This window comes from Notamacropus eugenii, chromosome 1, assembly GCF_028372415.1.
Source record: "Notamacropus eugenii isolate mMacEug1 chromosome 1, mMacEug1.pri_v2, whole genome shotgun sequence".
Lineage (NCBI taxonomy): Eukaryota > Metazoa > Chordata > Mammalia > Diprotodontia > Macropodidae > Notamacropus > Notamacropus eugenii.
In genome coordinates, this window is record NC_092872.1 from 505,035,024 (window position 1) to 505,057,557 (window position 22,534).

At 39.1% G+C, this 22,534-nt stretch overlaps 1 protein-coding gene across 8 annotated transcripts in view; it reads right to left on the reverse strand.

The window, feature by feature from the left end:
* Window positions 1–3,485: 3,485 nt before the first annotated feature.
* The window catches only part of PHACTR3 (phosphatase and actin regulator 3), a 320,327-nt gene continuing 301,278 nt past the window's right edge, over window positions 3,486–22,534 (reverse strand). For all 8 annotated transcript variants that reach the window (XM_072633405.1, XM_072633410.1, XM_072633409.1 and 5 more), the window contains 5 exons: window positions 13,968–14,023; window positions 9,023–9,084; window positions 7,134–7,274; window positions 5,281–5,357; window positions 3,486–4,073 (listed from right to left, as the gene is read on the reverse strand). In XM_072633405.1, the coding sequence (XP_072489506.1) occupies window positions 4,058–4,073; window positions 5,281–5,357; window positions 7,134–7,274; window positions 9,023–9,084; window positions 13,968–14,023 (352 nt within the window). In that variant the 3' untranslated portion in view covers window positions 3,486–4,057. The remainder of the gene's footprint in view (window positions 4,074–5,280; window positions 5,358–7,133; window positions 7,275–9,022; window positions 9,085–13,967; window positions 14,024–22,534) is intronic.

The window sequence follows — 22,534 nt, forward strand, 5'->3', positions numbered from 1 at the left end:
ATTTCCTACTTCTCTATACTATTCACCCTCTGCTTTCCTCAAACTGGTCATTTCGTTGTTCTTTACGCATTGCCATTTTGTTTTGTTAAGTGAGGGATGGCGTGGTCTTCTTCAGCAACAAAGGACAAACACGATTCTATGAGTAGATGCAGCTGACTGAATGCTAGCTGGGTACCTCACGTCTTCCTCTCCTGTCTGCCTCCCGCTTCTCTTCCTTCTCCTCTCCAAAGGAAGGTAAATTTGGATGGCCAAAAGTTGCCCAGTTGATGTGGATTTTACTGGCTCCTTTCCTTTCCCTTTCCCTTCCCTTCCCTTCTCTCTGTCCTGTCCTCTCCCAAAACCCAAACCTACAGCACTCTGAAACTGGGACCTCAATTGGCCCCTGCCAAGGACTCCTGGACCCTCCTAGCTTTAGAGTGATTATCAGCAGTAATTGTTGCTGTTTCCCTCCCAGCCTGACATCTTTGTTTTTCTTGACCTCATCAAAGGGGCCATGTCCTGGCTACCTCTTAAACAGGCCTATTCAATGAATGGGCGTTGCCTCACCCTAAGTGAGTACCTGCAAAGACCTTGTCCTAAAGGGCCCAAGGTCTCCCAGTGCATCCTGGGCCATTTCAAGTCATCCTGAGGAGTATCAGGTCACTGGGTTCAGATGGCTCTGGAGGAGAAGTGAGGCTGGTGACCTGCACAGCCCTCCCTCACTCAAAACAAAGTCAAGTGCAAATCAAGTCATTATTTCTCTGATGGCATGGTCTTCTTTGGCAACGAAGGATGAACATGATACATTGTTATACTCCTTTTCAGCCTTAGTTCATGCTGTCTTTCCAGCCCTGAATTTTATGTCCCATCTCTACTACTTTATGTTTTAGGTTTATGCTTTACTCTTTTATCTTGTCTTTCCCTATGAGGATATAAGTTCTTTGAGGGTAAAGACTTGCTTTTTACTTGTATTTTGTATTCCCAGCACTTAGCACATGATACTCAAACATGGTACTCAAACAAGTCACTTAACTTCTGGGAGTCTCAGTTTCTTTATCTGTAAAATGAAAAGGACAACGAAAGTATGTACTTTTTAGGACTGTTGTGAGAATCAAATGACATCAGATGTGTAAAACATTTTGAATGTCTTAAAATGCTACATAAATGTTATCTATAATTATGAGACTACTATTACCCAGCTGTTAGGCTTAATTCATCTCACCTCTTCCATGATGTCTTCCTTGTTATTTTAGTCCTTTTTGATCCCCCCCTTTTTCTGAACTCCTTTTTCATCTGTGGTCAGAACTACAATTCAGTAGTCAGTTCTTTTCTAATTCATAGAACCAAAGTTGTAAAACTAGACAAAACCTCAGAAACCACCTACTCAGCTCCCTCATTTTACAGCACCAGAAAGTTTGTGTATACAGCTAGTGGCTGGCAGCGGAGCCCAAGTCTCAATCCAGAGATCTTTAATTGTCTCATAGGTTGTTTCTATTCTATTATAAATTCCTTGAGGTTATATGTCATATGATTTCTCTCATCCCACAGTGTATATAGAAGATATTCAAATATTTAACTGGTTCACAGTTTTACTGAAGGTCAGCCATGTCTTCCACCCTTTGTTCCTCTACTTAAAATGAGCCTCATCACGAGATTTAATGTTATCTAGTAAATCAAAGTTAAGTAGAATATAGTAGGTAATAAGAGATACTATACTAAAATAATGTTAAGTAGAATGGGATTTTCAAGTGCTAATTCTAGAATAGTATTTACAACTTGATTCATAAAGAAGCAAAAAGCCATCCTACACATATCTGAAGCGTCACTATCAGTTAAGGCTTAAATGCTTGCTTGGGGACTTTATGGAGGCTCAGGATCTGAACAACCAATCTCACCCCTCCACTATGGTGCTTCCTTACTTGAAGTCTAGACTGCATCATCCCATCCATTGCCTGGATGAAAGGAGACATTTAAACAACAACACAAAGACATACTATGACTGCTAAGCAAACACTAAATTGTTCCCCTTATCTAATGTACTGAAGGTCAAATGGATTCATCTTCACAGGTGACTTTTTAAAAAAAATATTAAATTGGAATGACAACTAATTTAAATTTAGTTTGTATCTTGCTCTGTTAAATTCCTATTCCAATGCCTTAGGTAGAGATGATCTAGCTGGCTCTCAAAAGCTCAGCAGGCAGAATACAAGCTCTCCTGGGTAGCTCTCCAGAGGGGAAAAATGTTCTGAGTAAAGGTTCACCTGTGACTTTTTTGTTGATGGGTCTGGAGCCACCCTAGTTAAATTCAGAATTCTGGTCACCAGATAATTACTATTTTACTGTACTAAAATGCAGAAGGCTTCCACTTATGTCATTGGAAGGAGCTCCCACATTAATATAAATACCAATATTTTAAAATATAATTTTGTGTATATTCCTATATACTATAGTAAACAAAACAGTGCCAAGGTATGAACTGAAGTGATCCAACCCAGCAGAACTGTGGTTGGTTTTGCTTTCATCACAGGAGAACACAGGTTAACGGATGGCATATTAGTGTGTCAATCTGGCAGAGGAAGGAGGCAGTCAGCAACTTTTCAACCTGAGTGCCACTACCAAAGTCTGGCAATGACCACAGGTATCACTGGAAGTTAAGGCAATTTGTAAGAGCAAAAGAGAAAGAGGATAGAAGAAAAAAAGAGAAGTATGTGGCAAGAAGTCATAAAATCATGGAGTCGTTGATACAGAGATGGAAGGAATTTTGAGGGGCTAGTACAACACAAAAACACACGTAATAAGGGACAGAGCGGGGTCCCTGACTCCAAACTCAGCACTCTTTCCACTACACTATACCTCTATATAAGATTTTTAGGTTACCATCAATGCGACAGGTTTGGCATCTTGTTTGATACCTAAGGATAATGCTTCTCACATTTCAAATAAATTATCTCTTACTCATCTTGATCCTTCCCCTTAAGCCCTGATAAACAGCAAAACCCTGTTCTTGCAACTGTAGTTTCCACTATCCTTATTTTCCATTTAAGACAGGCTTTTGCCTATGTGTGAGTCTACTGGCTGGTATTAAAATACAGTTCAGGCTTTTGCTTGACTCTGCAAATCGTCTCAAAGGAAAAGTGTATAGTTCTCTTCTCATTGGAATTTCTAATGTCACTACTTAGTTCCTGATTAATTGAAATTTTCAATGCATTTATTTAACCTAAGGGATTAATGAGATAAAGTTAATCACACAATTCAATTTTTAGTTCAAGAGCTTACACGAAAGCTTACATACATACATATATGCACATATATATGTATACATACATATATGTATGTGTGTGTATATGTATAAACCCCAAACAACCCCAAACACCCACACACAAACACATCTTGTGGCTCTCTTTCATGATTTTAGACTTCTAGATTTTGATGACTGACAAGTAGGACGTGATTCACTTTCACTGCTTTCTTCTCTGGTTCAACCCCAAGAAAATGTAAAAGCTGTGTTCATTTCCTGCAATAAGTAGTCATTTAATTAAAGAACAAATTAACAGGAATCAAAATGTTGCAGCTGTGTTCTTGTTAGACGTTATATAAAAAAAGAAAATTATAATACATTAAATCATCTTGTATAACATGAACTTAAGTGTTTACAAACTAATTGTGATAAGAATAAAAATGTCTCATCAACGTAATACTGAATGACAGTGCGTCATACGTCCTTGATGTCAGAGGCCTTGGGATGGTAAAGCCTGTGCATGCACGGTGTCTCCTCTTTCTGCTACATTGCAGTAAAGTTTGAACAAGGATTAAAGGAGAACAGCAGTTTTCTTCTGGTAATTCTAACTCCAGTCTTTTTCCTCAGCCGATCTTCCCACACTACTCTTTGGACATCAAAGAGTGAAACACCCTCCAGTGACTCCTCTTGTAGGTAGGTAAGTGCGGCAGAGTTCACCTGTGCAGTCCTCCTTGGCTCACATAAACATCAGGTTATCGTGAGCTGAACTTCGGGGAAGTTCCCTGATGAAAGATCAGTGGTGGTATCAAAAATTGACAAATTCTTCTCAGAAGAAAATCTCTATGGCCTGTGGAATCTAGAGAGAAAAAGTAAATATATTGTTCTATCAGTATTTTGCAAGATTTACTCATTCAACAAATATTAAGGTACTATAACGTATAAAGCATGAAGGAGACACAAAATTTAGGTAAGATACACAGTCACTGCCATTGTTGGGGGATAAGGTACAAGTAACTACTATACATATTTTTATACAAGTATATGAAAGAGGGGGGCAAAGCAAAATGCTATATGATATCAAAAGAGAACTATTACTAAACAGGAATAAGGGAGGGTCACATATAAGAGGTGGCATTTAAGTTTAAAAGAGGGAAGTCAAGAGAGGAGAGGGAATTCCAGGCATAGCAAATGGTGAGAGTACAACATTGAGTTTAGCTAGAGCACTGAATGTGAAATGGGCTAAGATAAGGCTGGAGAGATAGAGAAGCACAAAACTATGGTGGGCCTTGAATGCCAGCCAAAGGAACTGGCACTTTAGTCAGTGGGTAAGAGATAACCTACTGAAGATTTCTGAGCAAAAGAGTGGCATGATAGCAGTATGCAGGGGAGGAGGGTAGAGAAGAGGTAGGAAGATCTGTGAGAAAGCTATATTTTCCATATCTTAGTATTATTTTAAATTAAAATTTATTGATATCCTTTTATTCGTTCATTCATTCATTCATTTATTTATTGGCAAGGCATTTATTTATTTATTGGTAAGACTTGCCCATGTTCACACACCTAGTAAGTGTTAAGTGTCTGAGGCTGAATTTGAACTCAGGTCCTCCTGATTCCGGGGCTGGTGTTCTATCCACTGTGCCACCTATCTGCTCCTCCCCTTCTAGAAATAATGACCTTTCTTAGACTTACTTCAAGTAAATTGTAAATTGTTTATAGTAATAATTTTGATGTTATATGGAATCTAACATCAATGACACACAATCATAACATTAATACCAAACTAGTGACCAATGTGTTCTTATCTTCCTACATTTGACCTCAAGGTCTTTTCAAGTGAAAACTGTGCTTTTAATTTACGATGATTCGGGTCCAGACTATTCCACAGATATAGTTCTAAACCAGTTCTCTACAAAAATGCTAATTTTGTCCCAACCCAAGTTGCCTTAGCAGAATAGTTGGAATAGAGCCCTTGTGGCTCTTCAATCTGCAGATTCAGGAAATGTTTCTTTAATGCTTTAATGTTGAACCATGTTGGTAACATAATGCAAACCAAGAACTCTGACCTTGTCAAATGCTTGCTTGATGCATGTACTTCCATTTCATTGCTTTTGTATTCATTTAGTTCTTTACGAATTGCTGCCTGAAATTTCAAAACAGGATGTTATTTTTTATTGAATAAACTGACAGGTTGAAACACATGACAAAAATGAAAAAAAAGATACACAAAATACAAAGCATCAGTTGAACATCCAGAGACATTTTCTTTTCAGAATTAGAAAGTTTCTAGGGTGGGAAAGGATTTCAGATCACTTAGCCCAACCCTCTCATTTTGCAGAGGAGGAAACTGAAGCCGAGAGTTGTGAAGGACTTGCCCAATGTCACCTAACTACTTGGTGGCAGTACCGGAACTAGGTCACAGGCCTTCTGCTTCCTGGCTCAGTGTGCGTAAGCTGCTTTTTCTATTTCATCCCATTGTTCATCGTTTCATTCATTTCTTGCCTTGCTCAGGGAAAGAACATGACACAAGGAACCAGAGGCCCAAAATAAACAGTTCCTCTAGAGGGAAGAAAAGACACCCAGAGGTATCTGCATGAGAGGCCAATCCTATCTCATATTGAAGGGGTCTTATTTATGGCTGCTGCAAGAGTTATCCAGTCTTACTGTTCCTCATAACCCTGGGAAATTCATTGGTGATAGATAATGACTAAAGTTTCTACCCATAATTCTGTTTATGTTCTATATTAAAGCACACAGATATCTTTACATCTATATATACTTATAACTTCAACAACTATGTGCAGATGAATAAGATCATGGCCACAGAAGGATAAAACAATTAACTCATTCATTTAATAGATTATTTATATTTTTGGCTCCTAGTTCTTTTAATTAGTGTCACTGCCACTCATGGTCATTAATAAATGAAAATACTAAAATACATCAAATTCAACAGGGAAACAAAAAGAGGAGGAGAAAAGAACTAGAATCTAAGGGAGCACCTTAAATAGCCTATTAGACATTTGGGGAATGATTAAATGAAGTATAGTTTATGAGTATAAAGGAATATCATTGTACTCTACGAAATCATGAAAGTGACCATTCCAGAGAATCTTGAGTAGTAAGAATTGAGGAAGAGTGAAGCGCATAGAACTAGGAGAGTGATTTACACAAAGAAAACATGGTAAAGAAATACAACTTTGAGAGACTTGTCTCTGATCAAAGCAATGACCACCTTTGTCTCCAGAGAACCCATGATGAAGCCTGTTACTACATACCCTCTGACTGCAGCGATAGACAGAAGGTGCAGAGAGAGATACTTTGTTGGACATGACTGCTGTGTGAATTCATTTTGTTTTACAATGTTTGTTTTTCACATGGGTTTTTCCTTCTTTCTTTTGGATAATAGAAGGGTCAGTGAGTTGGAGAGTGGCCTAGGAATAGTGACACTTCTTCCCAAAAAAGAGGTCAAATGAAACAGTTTTTTAAATTTTAGAATTTAAAATTAAAAAAAGAAAGTTTTCTTAGCCTCCAAATTCCAATTCCCAGTTTCCAAATTACATTCCAAATGTAATTTTGATAGAAATGTAGTCCATTAATTTATTCATTATTTTTCACTATCATGGACATCAGAGAAGAGTTTTCTTCCCTGATTTCGACAATGGTATGCCTTTGGTCTTTGCCATACACTCCCATAGAAATGTACTTTTTATTCCAGTCCATTGTTTAACATCCAGGAGGTCCTACACAGGAGCCAACTAATACAGGTTTGAGAGAACCGACTGTTAAATTTTCAGCGTGAGCACCTCAGAAATCTTAGATTGCTTTCCAGATCTAAATTGCAGAATTCTCTGTTCCTGATTTGCAGACTGTAAGATGTTTTCCCATTTATGATCAATTATGAAAGGTTTTTCTGTACCTTATCTGCAGCTGATAATCTTGTCCAAGGCTTGTCTGCCCGTCTGTCATAGTCCTGTGCTTTCGCCACTTCTACATAATCACTGAATCGGATCAAAATTTTTCTGTCTCGTAGTTCATCAACTGTGGGTCTCTGATTCAGCTAAAATCCATAAACCAATGAATAAATTAATAAACAATAAGCACAAGACCAGTTAACCTATTTTTCACAAACTATTCTGAACAAGTTTTCTTTACTATCAATATGGCTAAAGTGTGAGAAAAATGAAAACAAGAACTTAAAACTAAACGATTTTCCATTTACAAGGTTTAAGGAACAAAAATATCTTTAAAAAGAGAACTTGGGATCACTTCCATAGCAGAATGACACCCTCAAGGAGGTTTTCAAAGCTTTGCCAGCAGAATGCAGGTCTTGCCTAGGCCTACCAGTGAGAACAGCTTTGAGCATGAGGCTGGCACCAGAATCTGTGTAACTGTATTACTAGAGGCTCAACTTCAAAAGGAAGATGATTTTTCTGGGTCTTGGCAATCCATGAAATAGTTGCCCAAATAACAAATGCCACACACATTTAGCTCATTGACATTTTGAATTTTTGTCTTAGAAAAGGCTGCTTTCCAAGGAATGAGTACCACTATGGGAAGAATTTTTTATTTGCAATTTCCATGGTCATAAATGTAATTGTGCATTTAATATCTCTAAGTCCAAAACATGTAGAATGATTCATTAATTTTAAACAGACAAAAACACTATGATTACAGTACTGTCTGGTGAGGGGTGTATAGCAACTCTGAATTTAACCATTCTATATTCTTTCAGTTTCAAGATCCAGTTGTATATACTAGCTCATAGTAGGTCAGCGTCAAGTTTAACATTAGCCACCTTCTGAAAGAGGTGGAGCAATGCTTCCCTGTTACCATTACAAACTTAAAAACACCACCACCAGCAAAACTATACAGAGGCGACGTGTTTATTTTGTACCTACTTCTATATGAACCTGGGGGTTCTCAGAGAACATAAACTCCTTGAGGGTAGACCGTTTCACTTTTGTCTTTATATCCCCAATGCCTGGTAGGCATTTGCTAAATGCCTATTGATTGAGTGTTGTATTTAGAGTTAAGAAAAGCTAGGTTTGGATCCTCTTTCAAAGACTTAATAGCTGTGTGCCCCTCCACTAGTTAAACTCTGAGCCTCAGTGTCCTCATTTGAAATATGGTGATAATAACAGAATCCCTTTTATAGGATTTTGGTGAGGCTCAAAAGCACTTACCCAAACTTAAAGTACAGTATAACTGTGAGCTATCATTATTATTATTTATTATATTAATAACTATTTATTATCATCATTGTTAGACATTGTATAACCACAGAAGTTTCTAGACCAATTAAAATGCCATAATAACAGTAAGTTGTGGACTAAAAGCCCCAGTGTCCCTACAGTTATGGACTTCTACGTTCAAAATTTGTGTGTGTGTGTATGTGTGTATGTATGTGTGTGTGTGTGTGTGTGCGCGCACGTGTTTTAACTTTACTGTGGGTAGGTTTTTGGAGTTCTCAAAGATGGTTCTTGAAGCCATTTGCCTTCCATTTGGCCCTTTTAGAGAAGTTAACAATGCATGAACAGACCTGCTGCTCAGAGAAGCCCCAGCTCCAGGCAGAAAGTAAAGGTCTTTCCTCTAGATGTGGCCACTAGGTATTACTTTACTAGTGCTTGAAGGAGTAGATTTCCATTGACAGGCAAATTCTTTCTATAGAGCCGGTATCACTCCTTACACTAAGTACTTCCCCATCAAGGTCACAGAGAGACACCCAGGGTCATCTGTACTCTGTACTTTAGTCAGCTTGGTGGCATATTTTCCAAAAGAAATAAAAATAGGATAGATTTTGATTACCTTTCTTGTCAATCGCTGTTTGATTTCCCGTCTTTCTTCCTGCTCTGTCTGATCATTTCTTTCTATGGAAGATACAAATAAAGATATAATTTTCTTCTTTTCAAAAGAACAATTTTTCTAGGACAGCCAAACTTTCTGCTGAACATCACTAGAAATTGGAGTACCACGGTATGCATATTCTTCCATTCTTTCTACATGGCTCTTTACTGTAAGTGTCCTGGACAATGCCAGAACCTCCAGCTGAGAGAACTGCTCGTTGCTGATGTCAGCTGAACTAGCTTCATCCTCAACACTTTATAAAATCATAGGTTTTTGAAGCTAGGAGGGATTTGAAAAATCATCTAGTCTAATACATTATTATTTTTTAAGATAAGGAAACAACCTCAGAGGGAAAGAAAATTGTCCAAGACTTCTCAGTTAGCAAAGAGCAGAGCTAGAAAGGGGAGGGAGTGTGCTATGATAGTAAAAGTACTAGGCTTATTTCAGTGGATGGCACAGTAAATAGAGGGCCCAGCCTGAAGTCAGGAAGACACATTTGCCTGAGTTCAAATCTGGCCTCAGACACTTAACTGCTGTGTGACCTTGGGAAAGTCACTTAACCCTTAACAAGTTGGAGAAGGAAATGGCAAACCACTCCAGTATCTTTGACAACAAAATCCCCAGTGGGGTCACAAAGAATCAGATATGACTGAAAAATGACTGAACATGAACATGACACTTATTAGGTGCTTAATCATTGATTGACTGGTTGAGCTGGAGGTAGAAGACTCTTGATTTGAATCCTAGGTTCCCTACTTGATACGTACTTAGCCTTAAGCAAATCACTTCCTTTTTGTTACTTTCCATTTCCTTATCTATAAAATGATAGGTTTGGGCTAGATGATGCCTAAGGGTCTAAAATGCTCTGAGTCTGTTCTAGGACCCAGGTCTCTAGAGTCCCAGACAGTGGGAAGAGTGATGATGGGTCTGGAATCAAAAGATCTGGACTCAATTTCCCAACTCTGCCACTTTCTACTTTTGTGACCTTGAGCAAGTTATTTTACCTCTCTAAGATTCCCTTTCCTTATTTATAAAATTAAGGGTTGGACTGGATGACCTCGAACATCTCATCAAGTTCTAAATCTATGATCTGTCCCTTTATCCAAATCTGAAAGAGCTACAAAAACTATTATTCTTAAGAAAACCAGATGCAATGTAACTATTTTACAATAATTTAACTCATTGTTTTTTTAAAATAGATTTATTTTTAAGTTGGAACTTGAAACTAACAAGGTTTCAGAGGAAATAAGCTTTCTTAGAATTTAGATTTTCAAGCTGCATTTTAAGTGCACACATACACAGTTGCTTCCATTACTGAAGCCTTGGCATTTTTGTTACTGTTGCTTTAAAAAAAAACCCAAAAACAAAAATGAAATCCTAACCTGCATTGGCTTTGCTTTGAGAGTTGTGACTGGTTAATATTCAAACCATGATCACTCTGGTACACAGAAGCTAAAAATAGACTGGAGAGCTGTAATGTGTGTAAAATGTATGCCTTGCCCTGGGATATGAGATAATGGATTTCCTATTTGTGATGCTGGTGGTTACTAAATAAAGATCCATGCCCACAACCTGAACATAACTTGGGACCTAGAAAAAGAGGTGTGGAACTACCAGCAATTCTATAAATCAGCAGGATTTCCTTTGGCAGCACACAGAAATTGTTTTCCAAAATAAGCCATGTGGCTTACATGCCTCAGCATAATCCTCCTTTAAAGATGCATCTCTGAATGCTGGTTGTTTTGGAATTTCTTTCAAAGGAAAATAAGAATTTGTTATGCCATTAGTCCTTAAGAAAAATAATCTCTTTTTATGCTATTTTATTTTATTATTTTTATTTTCAGTTCCAAATCCCCTTACTCCTTCTGCCCCCTCCTCTACCCATTGAAAAGGCAAAAAATATGATGCCTGTTATACATATCAAATCATTCAGAACTTTGGAACAAAACAAATTTCTACAATAACCATGTTGTGAGGGGAGGAAAGAAAAAAAAATATGCTTCAATTTGCACTCTGAGTTCATCAGATCTTTCTCTAGAGGTAGATAGCATTTTTTATCAATTATCAATTACTGTGGATCATTGTATTGATCAGATACAGTGCATAATCTTTGATGAAATTAAAATGATTTTGTGAGATGAATGAAAAGCAGTCAGAAATTTTCAGGCTGCTTATTGAAAAACTGATGGTAAAATTGGGACTCTGTAAAACCCCACCCTGAAACCTACAGAGGTTTTAGCAAAACTGTAACATAATGAATCTTTTGCTACTGGGGAGCACTAAGTGTGCTTCATGAACAGGTCTAACATTACCTGAGAGGAATCAAGTGAAATCAGGTTCATTTGATCCTCACAGGCCAGGTCACTGCTCACATCATATGAATACAAGCTTGCAATTATGAATTCTTTTGAAGGAATTCTGCAGTGGAGTTTCTCTCTACTGGCATTGTTTAAAAAGGAAGCTTTGGCAGAATTAATTTTTCCCTGCCCTGTTATCTTCCTTGATATTTTATTAATATACTATGGGTTCCAGGAGAGTGTACTAAGCAATCCAAGGAAGAACCTTTTATCAGTATCTGTGTTTGCACTTACTTCACACGCAGGTAAGAGTTGGAACATAAGCCCACGTGATGGGTTGGTATAATAGAAACACTGGTAGATTTGCAGTATGGGAATCTGGGTTTGAATTCCAGTCCTATCATTTATTTCTTTTGTGACTACAAGCAATCTATTTCACCACTGTGCCTCAGTTTCTTAATCTGTGAAAAAGGAATAATCCTTGTGCTACCCCATAGTACTGTTGTAAGGAAATCACTTTGCAAACCTGAGAGTACAACTGAAATGGAAGGCATTATTAACATGCGTCCCCTGCACAAGGAGGGGGATCAAACAGGTAGGTGCTACGACCAAAATCAACAATCTACATTCCAGAAAATGGAACGTGGTAAGAAAAGTCCTCAGGACAGCCTACCTGGTGTATCAGAAAAGAAAGTGCTTCCCATCAGGGCTAATACCATATATGGTATCTCATCTCATCTCATACCCACACAAAAGGAGGAAAAAGAAGAAAAATCTCTAGTAGTGAAATTCACAGTAACTCCTACTCTTGGCTCTTCAGAAAGCTTCAGGGCTAAGCACTGGTCTAATGGGAAGACAATGGAGAGAAGTCGCTCTCTGTGGCTAGATTTCCATGGTCACAGAAGAGGAAATTCATTATTTTACTATTTCTTTGAACAGGAGTTCCTACGAATATGTAGTTCCCATGAATACTGTGTACTCAGTTGGCCTGGCACAGTGGCTATATTTAAGACTAGCATTTACAAGAACACAATTATAAGCACTGTGCTTTTTTAACTCCACTGCCCACGGTAGTGAGGAAGATGTTACAACTGTAAAATGGAAATATGCTTCTTGGGCTGAGGACCCTGGATTACGCCAACTCCACTGCCCATGTAAGCCATGAACCTCTTGGACCTGTGTTTATAATGAGTTTTAAGGGTAAGTGTGCTTAATTAGAGAGATGAATCAAATGATATAACTGACAGTTTCCATTTTTTGCCTGTTTAGCTTAAGCAATGTCATCAATGCCGAATCTTTTCATCCTGACAGCTAGTCTAGTTAACATAAGGGAAGGATAATCCTTAGGGCTTTCTTCACACCACTCTGACAACACTTTTTCAGCTCTAACATTCAGTAGCTTCCAAATATTTTAAGTTACCATAAGCATCAAAATGTTCAATTCTTAAATGCTACATATGAATAAGAAGAAAAGGAATCATTAAGGGATACAAAAAAATCATCATGGGATATAAGTTTTGAGGAATGAATGCTTAGCAGGTCACCAAGACTTTCCTTGGTCAGCTTGTTAATGAAAATGTTGAACATCAGGTCTACCCTGAGGAAAGATCATTCAGGCAACAAAACATGAACTTCAGAAAATATCCTCAGTGTAATTCACACAAAAGAGGAAATAATACACTTGTAAAATTCAGGCTCTGAGGACCTCTTTTTTGTGGAAAATGACTAGTGTATGCTTATAGGAGAAAACCAAACTTCATTGCCTAGGCAATTACAAAGAGAATTGTCCGGTTAAAACAAGCACTTGGCAAGATTTTCATTATCAGACATAATCACTGGGCTCTAAAGGGATCTGACCTGGTTTTAAGCAATGAATTTGAGGGACAAAAAAAAAAATCCCTACTCATGTGTCCTTTATTTATTCACATTCTACATAACCATGTGGGCATAATCAGATAGGTGTTTGGATAACAGTAGGAAAGTTCTTAGAAAACACAAAGCCTTGAGAAACAATAAATAGCTCATTTTCCCATTCCTTGAGCTCCATGCCTTGTAACCCTCAGTTCTACTGAGTTCAAGTGTTACCTTCTCTGATTTGCAATTTATGTATACTGTGCTCACCCCCATCTGAAATTTCTATGGACATTAAGGAAATTCAGAAAGTCCTGATTATCTGCTGAGAAAATTGCTTTTAAAACTATTGTTCTGCAAGCCAGTCCAATGTTGGTTTTTCTACTCTTTTGGGAAGATTCATTAACTAACTCTTCTAAAGTACAGCTGCTATGAACAACTGTAAGAATAGTAAAAATACTTCCTTTTCCTTTGATGGACTTTAAAAGGGCTTTCCACATTTTCTTCCCAAATGATTTCACACAAACACCTAAGCTACTCAAACCATACTAGAAACACTAAGTACCATACATACTGGTAGAATATTCATCTTTCAAAGGAGGGAAACTAGAATTTCTGTCTAACTGCACAGAAAAGTCTAATAAGAGATTCACTCAGTAGTCTTAACATACATACATACACACACACACACACACACACACACACACACACACACACACACATGCAAGGTCTCTCTGGAAGAATCAATAACTACTCACGTTTCAGGATATTTCTTCTTTCTAGTTCTTCCACAGCAGGTCTTTGGCTCAGTCGTCTGCGGAAAAACACCAAAATTACGTTTTGTACCATAGTGGCTGCCTGAGGTGTCCACACAGGATTTGTGGTAGGAAAGTGTCTCTCTTGCCTCCAAAAATTGCCTTCCAGAAAGTAGGGGAAGGAGAATAAATAAATAAACTATATCTTTGGTGGTTCTTCCTTGGCTAATCTAGACAAACTACTCTCTGCAGCTCCAGAAAGTTTGGTGGGTTAGAATGCAAGCACTTTAGTCCTTTCAAGAAATTTATAAATTCTCTTCATCTTCATCTTCAGATTCTACTGGCCCAAAGCATACCCTATCAACACCCACCTCATTCAGTAACAAAACACTACAGCTAATAGTAGATACATTCAAGAAGTCTTCTTGGTTGAGCAACAGTTAACTCCACAATGGTAGCAAGCCTTAGTCCTGCTTGCTTGCTTTCCCTCAGTCACCACTGATATGTTCCAGCAGAAGATAATCTGGTTAGGAGGAAAACCTGTAAGAGATCTCCCTGCTGCTGACTGACAGCTCAATCCCTTCAGCGTACTCGCCTGCTAGTGAAAATCCTACACTGCTTTACAACCTCATGCAGAGGGGAGTGTCTAATGTAGCCTCACATCCACTTGCCAGCCTTCCCTCTTGCAGCCTGGAGACAGTTTCAAAAGCAGACAGTCAGGGCTAGGATGCTTTCATCCTGAATAACAAATGAGACTTCCCCCGGATAATATTGCTAATAGGAGCCAAGCATATAATGTTCACCCACCCCCACACAGATTCACTGGCTGTTTTAGGAAGCACATCCAAGACCCAGAGATGGAGTGTTTATGTCGATTGCAGGAAGACTGGCAATATTAAGACACATTATTGTTGTCTTTATAACTCATTTTTCATTGCTGGAGTCAGAGGGAGCAGCAGAAAATAAAAGACTTGTCAGGAGGGGAATAATTAGTCAAAATTAATGCTAAGCTGAAGATCCTCTTATTGTAACCAAAATAAAGCTGGCACAGGGTCAGAACAGCAAAGCAGCCCATTTCCGCCAACCGTTCTACATTATGGATACAATAAATGGGTGGTGGAATCTGGGTTGCCACCAGAGACTTGTACAGATGACGATGATGTTGCTTCCAGAAATATTTAGCTTCTATAGAATCCCCATTACAGAACAAAGCAAGGAATCATCCTTAGAATGCTGCAGTACCTCCCCGCATACTGGAACATTCAGATATGCTGGAGATATTTCTCCCTTTCCCTCTCTTCCCTCTCTTTTTCCTTCTCTCTCTCTCCTCTTCTTTCCTCCCCCCTTCTTTGCCCTCTGCATTTCTTCCATATCTACACTATGGGAGGCTTCTGCAACTCCCCCACTTCCACTATATGATAATCTCTGAACCTTGGACAGCCCTCCCCGCCTCCAGCAATTCACTGGCTATGATTTGGTGGGAAAGGCCAAACATAGTTCACAAGCTGAACAGGAAGAACTCTGGCCCAGGGAGGGCCTGTCTCCAAAGAATCCAGGGTTCCTTACACCTGCAGTCTCTACTGTGTGGTCAGAGCAGTCCAAATCCCAAACCTCCCTTTCCAGATGCATCAGATTTTTTATTTTATAGGAATTTTCAAGTAGAATAAAGACACTGAATGAAAGAGGCATTGTGATGTAGGGGAAAGAACCATAGATTTGGAATAAGGAGGCCTGGATTCGAATTCTGAATCTGTGCTTACTGTTTGTTTGATCTTAAGCAAGTGTCTTGAATCTCTTGGCTGGTCTTATTTTCCTTACCTGTAAAACTACAAGGTTGGACTTGTCTATAATGCCTCTTTCAGTTCTAAATCCTATGATTCTCATTAAGAGACCACCCAAAGCCCTGGGAATGTATTGAAATATTCATAGCTTAGATTGCCCACATGTGGTATGAAAGGGTGAAAGCTACAAGTTCTCTCATTTGTAATTACTATGGCTATTTGGTATACACTCAGAAGGGTCTTAGGTGCCTAGAAAGAAGATGGGAGCAGCAGTTTTCGGGGAGAAAGATAAGAATTATCTAATCTGAAATCCTTGTATGTACTCTTATAAGCATCTGCCCATTGCCTCTGCTCAGGGAAGTAAGTTAATCTCTCTACCCCACAAGAAGAACTCATATGTGAATAGGGTTTTAGAGTTGACAAACCTCTTTACCATGGGTAAAGGGACCCTTTGGGAGAGGTTAATGTTAAGTAATACTATCCTCATTTTATAGATGACAAACCTGAGGATCAGAACACACACACACACACACACACACACACACACACACAAGTAATTTATTTTTTTATTTCTTTTGTTTATTTCAGATCCTATGCTCTTTCTAGTCACCAAATTCATTCACACCATGATCTGCTTCCTCTTCCTCCAACTGATAAGTTTTCTCCTTAACCTTCATTTGAGGAGGCCCTTAGGCCTGCTGTGCCCAACTTGCTTGTATGTGTATTCTCAGTACTTAAAACAGTACTTGACACAGAGTATATATTTAATAAATGCTCCCTCCTTTCCCCTCCCCCATCTCTTTCCCCTTACTGACAAGGTTAATTATTTTTATGTTTTAAGTCAAATGGCCTGCCTTCATTTCCACATAATAGTTGCTCAAAAAAATAATAGAATATCCATACCAATTGTTAAATATTCTCATAAATCGCAAAATCCATGAGTACTGTGCATTATATTCACCTTATAGCAGGAATGACACGGGCTTGAAACTCTGAAACCCAAGATAAAGAGACATCCAGGGGCTCCTATGGAAGCCCAAACTCTCCAGGGTATAGCTACTCAATTGCACATTTTTTCTCTTCATCTTCTGACATTCTTACTTCCTTCAAAAAATGTGTGTATATGTAAGTTTTTCTTGAGAAGGGGACCAGAAGTGGGTAGGATGGAAGCTATAACCCAGTCCGGTTATAGAAAGTTTTGGCCTCCTGAGAGTACTTGTTAGAGAGGAATGATGAAGCCAGAATGAGGCCCAAAGTCAGAGGCCGGGGCAGAGGATGTCTGCTCCATAGGTGGTCAGGTCATTGCTGCCATAAGCCAAAGAGCCTCTTTGGACAGGATCTACTCTTCAGGACACAGCATGGGGTGGTGGATGAGTGGGAAACCAGAAAAAAAAATGCTAAATTGTCAGCCTAAGAACTCACTGCACACCCCCAGCAGAGAAAAACTAAAGCAAAACCAACAAACACCACACAAGCAATGTCAGTAATAAAGGAGAAAATGCACTGAACTGGAGAAATACTGGAGTCTCAAAGCACCAACAGCTGACTTCTCCAAGCCATGAAAGAGCTGAGAACAGTTACAAATTGAGAATATGCTGGACATTCATGAGAAGGTGCTTTATGGGAACAATTAAAGAGAACATCTCAGCCTAACCCTAGTTGAAGGGAAACTGGAGGGGCAGCGATTTCTTTATTTGGACACAGTGTTATTTCCTGAAATCTTCTTCTCTTCCCAGGAGGGAAATTCTGTGTCAGAATGACAAATCAAACCAAGTAAACCAATAAAGAGACCAGGTGGGAAATGAATGTTTCAGATCTCAGGAACCACCATTTCCTCTCGGTTATCTGCAGATTCCCCCAACTTGGAGCTTCCTGATAGATCTGGGGGTGAATAACTGGGGGTAGGGGGAACATTGTAGAAAATGGATTGGCCTGGGATTCGATAGACCTTGTATCTATCTGCTAGATTGTTGCATGACTTTAGACACATCTTTTTATGTCTCTGATACAAAACTAGATAGTCTCTAAGGTCCCTTTCAGCTTTAAAATTCTATCATGTTCTGCCCCAACCTCTCCTCTTCCCATTACCCACCCAAATCAGAATACACAGCCCATTCCCACCTCATTCCTCTGAGATAAGATCACTACATTTAGAGTCATAAATTCTGGAATCCAATCCCAGAGTTGCTACGAACTACCTTTATGACTACAGGCAAGTCATCTCCGGAATGGCCTCGGGTTTTCTAATTTGTAAAATGAGGTGATCAGACTAAATGAGCTCCAAGCTCCAAAGCCTAAGGATGCTCATATATACATGCTCTGCTAATGCTCACTGCTAATCCTCCATTCATAACAATTCTAAACTAAGGCACTCCCCATCCCCATCACACAGTTTATGTCTTTTTTTTTATAGCTTCTGGACATTTCCTGTATTGTTAACATACTGAATACCCCTGGGGGAATTTCCTATCTCTAGCAGTTACTTTATAAAAAAATGTTTATAAATACCTACATTGTGTGCTTTGAAAACAGCCCTTGAGACTGACACAGGTCCCAATCAAAACTTCTGGGTACTTAGCATTTGCTTTAGAGTTACCATGATCCTCCTCCTACCACCCAGATGCAATTCTTGAGTTATCTGATGCCTAAATTAATTAATGTTAACAACTCTGTACTGGAGAGGGCTCTGGGGATGAGGAAGGACCGCTTAATAACCACACAGACCAACTCTAATATTAACAACAGATTGTCAGCCTGCATAGTAAAGAATTTATTAGTCCCAACCATCCCAGAAAGTGCTTTCTTGGCAATGCTACAAACTTGGAAGTAGTCCTGGGCACAGTTTGGTGCAGAAGAACAGAAGCTCATGGAGGGCAGAGGCTGTTTTTCCTTGACTTTGTATTTCATTAGTATAGGTAACTAATCCCAGGTGAGGAAACCTCCCTTTACCAATTGCAGATTAGCAAGTGTTCTTCAATTTGCAGTCTTAGAGGATATTCTGAAGCATGGAAAGGCTTGCCCAGTGTCACACAATCTCTATGCATCAAAGGCAGGACTTAAATGCAGATCTTTCAAACACCAAATTGGGTCCCGTATCATCCCACCACATTGCCTGGCATGTAGTGGTCATTTAATAAATGTTTGTGAGATTGTATTGGTCCTAGAGATCACAGCTTTCTATTTCAGTTTTTTAAAGTTTAGAGACCCTTAAAGAAATCGCCAATGAATCTAGCCCTAGAAGGCTAAAATTCATTAAATTCATGAGGTCCTAGCAAGAGGAATACAGGGAGCTCTGAACACTGTCAAATCACTCAGACCAATGTCTCTTTTAGCTTCCCTTACACAGAAAACCCTTGTGATTCATTGCAAAAACCCTTTCATCAATCAGAACGATTGAGACCACAGGCATCTCCTCTCTGCCTCTGACACATTAGCTGCAGTAGATACAGTCAGGAACTGGTTAGGGAAACCTCAGTCTATTTCTGATCCAAGTTGTCTGAAAAAGCCCGTATGCATTGTAGCTAATTACAGTTATATGGGGGCGGAAGAAGTACCAAGAAAAGAAATAACATATATTTCTGCAGACATCTGCCCATCTGCTCTGTGCTCTCCCCTTCTGTTTACACAACGTAAATCAAATACAATTCAGATTAATTCAACATACATTTATTAAGTAATTCCACATCAAGGCACTGTTCATAATGCACAGAGCAATTTGGAAAGGGGGACCATGGAGCAGATAAGATGCCTTGTGTGCTGGTTTATATCTTGACTTGTGTACATGTTATGTGGAGGTATAAGTAACTCCTTTAGCATGCGAGGTAAGATTGATCATCCTTAGGGATACCTAATCTTGTTTTCCTGTCCTTTTATTACCTTCAGGTGGGGAGGGTAGATTCAGGGTAGAGCAAAAAGGACCCTAAGAAACCATCCCACTCCCTTCCTGGGAAAAGGACATAGTAGATACAGATTTTGGTATTCAGATGAAATCAGGTTAAAGACAGGAGTGTGCTGGAGCCAGTTCATAACAGCTCACTGAGAAGTAGAGCACTAACACATTGAAAATCAGTAAAATGCTGCAAATCAGGGCTTGATTTATATTCTGTTGATTGTCTAGACTTAAAGTGATGGAGAAAATAATAATGCAAATCAAACTTATACAACTTTTGGAAAGCCAGTTGTTAAACATTTACTCACATACTTCTGGTTAAAGGAAACATGCAGTGTAGACTTCAAGAAGAAAATAAGTCACAAAAGGGCAGTCTAAAGGGGATTCACATGAAAGGAATTAAACTGTCTTACAGTATGCAAAGACTTCATAATTCACGTAATCGACTCTGTACCCAAGCAGGAAATCCCTTTATATATTCCTGAAAAGTGGTTAACCAGTATCCTTTTGAAATTGAATTTACTATATTTTCAAGTTATATTTCATTTTTAGACAATTTTAATTGTTAGAAAGTTATTCCTTAAATCTAGTTTAAATCTATCTCTGCAACTTCCACCCTTTCCACTTTTCCTCTTAGTTCTCTGGAGTCAAGCAGAACAAACTTCATCCTTCTACAAGGCATCCTGTCAAATATTTGAAAACAGATATCATGTCTCCCCTAAGTTTTCTCTTCTCCTGCCTAAATATCTCTGCTTCGTTTACCTGGTCCTCATTTGGCATGCTGTCCAGCTAAGCCACTATCCTCCTTGCCCTCTTGTCGACCTGCCCCTGTTAATCAGTGCCTTTCCTAAAATAATGGTACCTAGACCAGAATACAATACTCCAAGTAGAGCCTGACAAGGGCAAAGAACAGTGGAACTATCACTTCCCTTGATCAGGGCACTACCTTGGTGATGGTGAGAGGGGCTGACTGTACAGCTAGGAGTATCACATCATTTTCAGCACCAGTTGGCCAAGGCACTACCTTCTTTGACCCTATTTCCCCTAGTCAGTTCTAGGCAATCTGGCTCCCTCTTCCTGTCCTCACCAAACACACACACACACACACACACACACACACACACACACACACACACAAACACACACACACACAGAAACAGAGGTTTGATTCTCTTTAATGTTAGGATAGTTTGGCTGATTGTTCTTATACTACTAATTACTTCTCTTGGTTGGTGATTTGACATTGTAGATTGGGGAAAGGGCAGCTTGGATTGCATGTGATGATAATAAGGAATGAATGGGGTTAACTAATGGTGATATACAGAATAAAGTGGAAGAAAAAAAGCCCTAGGACTCAGATTTTTTTCAGAAAGAGGAGTGGATTAATATCCTTATGGTCTGTTCTATATCTGAATCATATTATCTTGTAACCTTCAGAGAAGGGTCTGAGAAAAGGGGGAAAGAAATGGCTACACTTGGTCTGGATTTATATTACTTAAGAACAGCTGTTCATCAGAGTCTGCCAAGATTGGAGAGCCTGAAAGGTAACTTCAGTGTTTGAATCTGCAGGTATCAGAACTCCATGCCCAATTTAGGTAAAGGCTGCCCCATCACTATCACTTCATAGCTGTTAAAGAGCCTTGGGTTAGGATTAGACAAATTACTGTGTTTCACAGTGAGGATGCCAGAAAGCTGTTTCCAATCCACAGCCATGGGAAGGAATCCTCAGGTAGGCGTTGTTTTTCCTAATAGTGAAACCCTCAGTTTCTGAATAATTCCAAGACAGACACTAAAATCAAAAGTCTATTTGTACTGAGTAATTTTGGTGTTTGCTAATAATGTAGGTGGGAGCCACCTTTTCTTCCAGAAGGGGCATGAAGTATTTTGGGGAAAGTCTCATTGGATATCAGTTGCCAAGTTTGCCTCTTTCGAATCCTCTGGACCAAATTCCTGCCCAGGATTCTTCATGGTCCTTACCAATCTTCTCTCTAGCTGGGACATCAACCCTCAAATTCCTAATAGCATCCTGTCAGGCTGTAATTGAAATATTATATTCAGGTTTGGGTACCATATATTATTAGGAAGAACATCGGATTCCCATGACAGCATTAGCTCTCAGTTTCAACAGTTTATAAATAAACCAGAGAAACCTTTTTCCCCCATAAGCTTTTACGTTCCCCTCTCCCTTTTTTTCTCTTCCTCTCTCCCAGACCTCTCTCTCTGTTTCTGTCCCTCTCCCCTCACTTCCTCCCTCTCCTTCCTTTTCATTGTCTCCCTCCTTTCCTCTTATCCTGACTCTCCCTCATTCTACTCCACCTCTGAGCTTCAATTTAAAGATATATAAGATGACAATACTGGAATTCCACTCTCTAATTTAGTTGTAGACATTTCAAGAGATGAAGTCTCTTACCTATCTTGAAGCTCCATCTACCAGGGGTGGGGAACCTGTGGCCTCCAGGCCACATGTGGTCTTTTGGATTCTTTTGGATTCAGTGAAAGGCTGCACTTGAGGACCTAGGGGGCCACATGTGGCCTCGAGGCCACAGGTTTTCCCTCCCCTAATATTCTAAACCAATAGGCTGGAACTCTGGCTTTACTGAGAGTTTTGAATCACAGGGAACTCCTTCAAGGGTTAGCCCACCAGGAAGAAAGGCATAGCTTCTGTGAAACTCCCAAGTATTTTGTGTGAATAGTTCTTGTTATAGTGATTCTGCACACACACACACACACACACACACACACACACACACACACACACACACATACCAATAAAACTGCTTTTTGGATCTATAAAGAATTTTCATTGCCAGAAAAAGGAAAGAAGTAATGGACTAAGGTAGGGGTTCTTAACTTGGGGTCTGTGATCTAGTTTTTAAAATATTTTGATAATTGTATTTCAA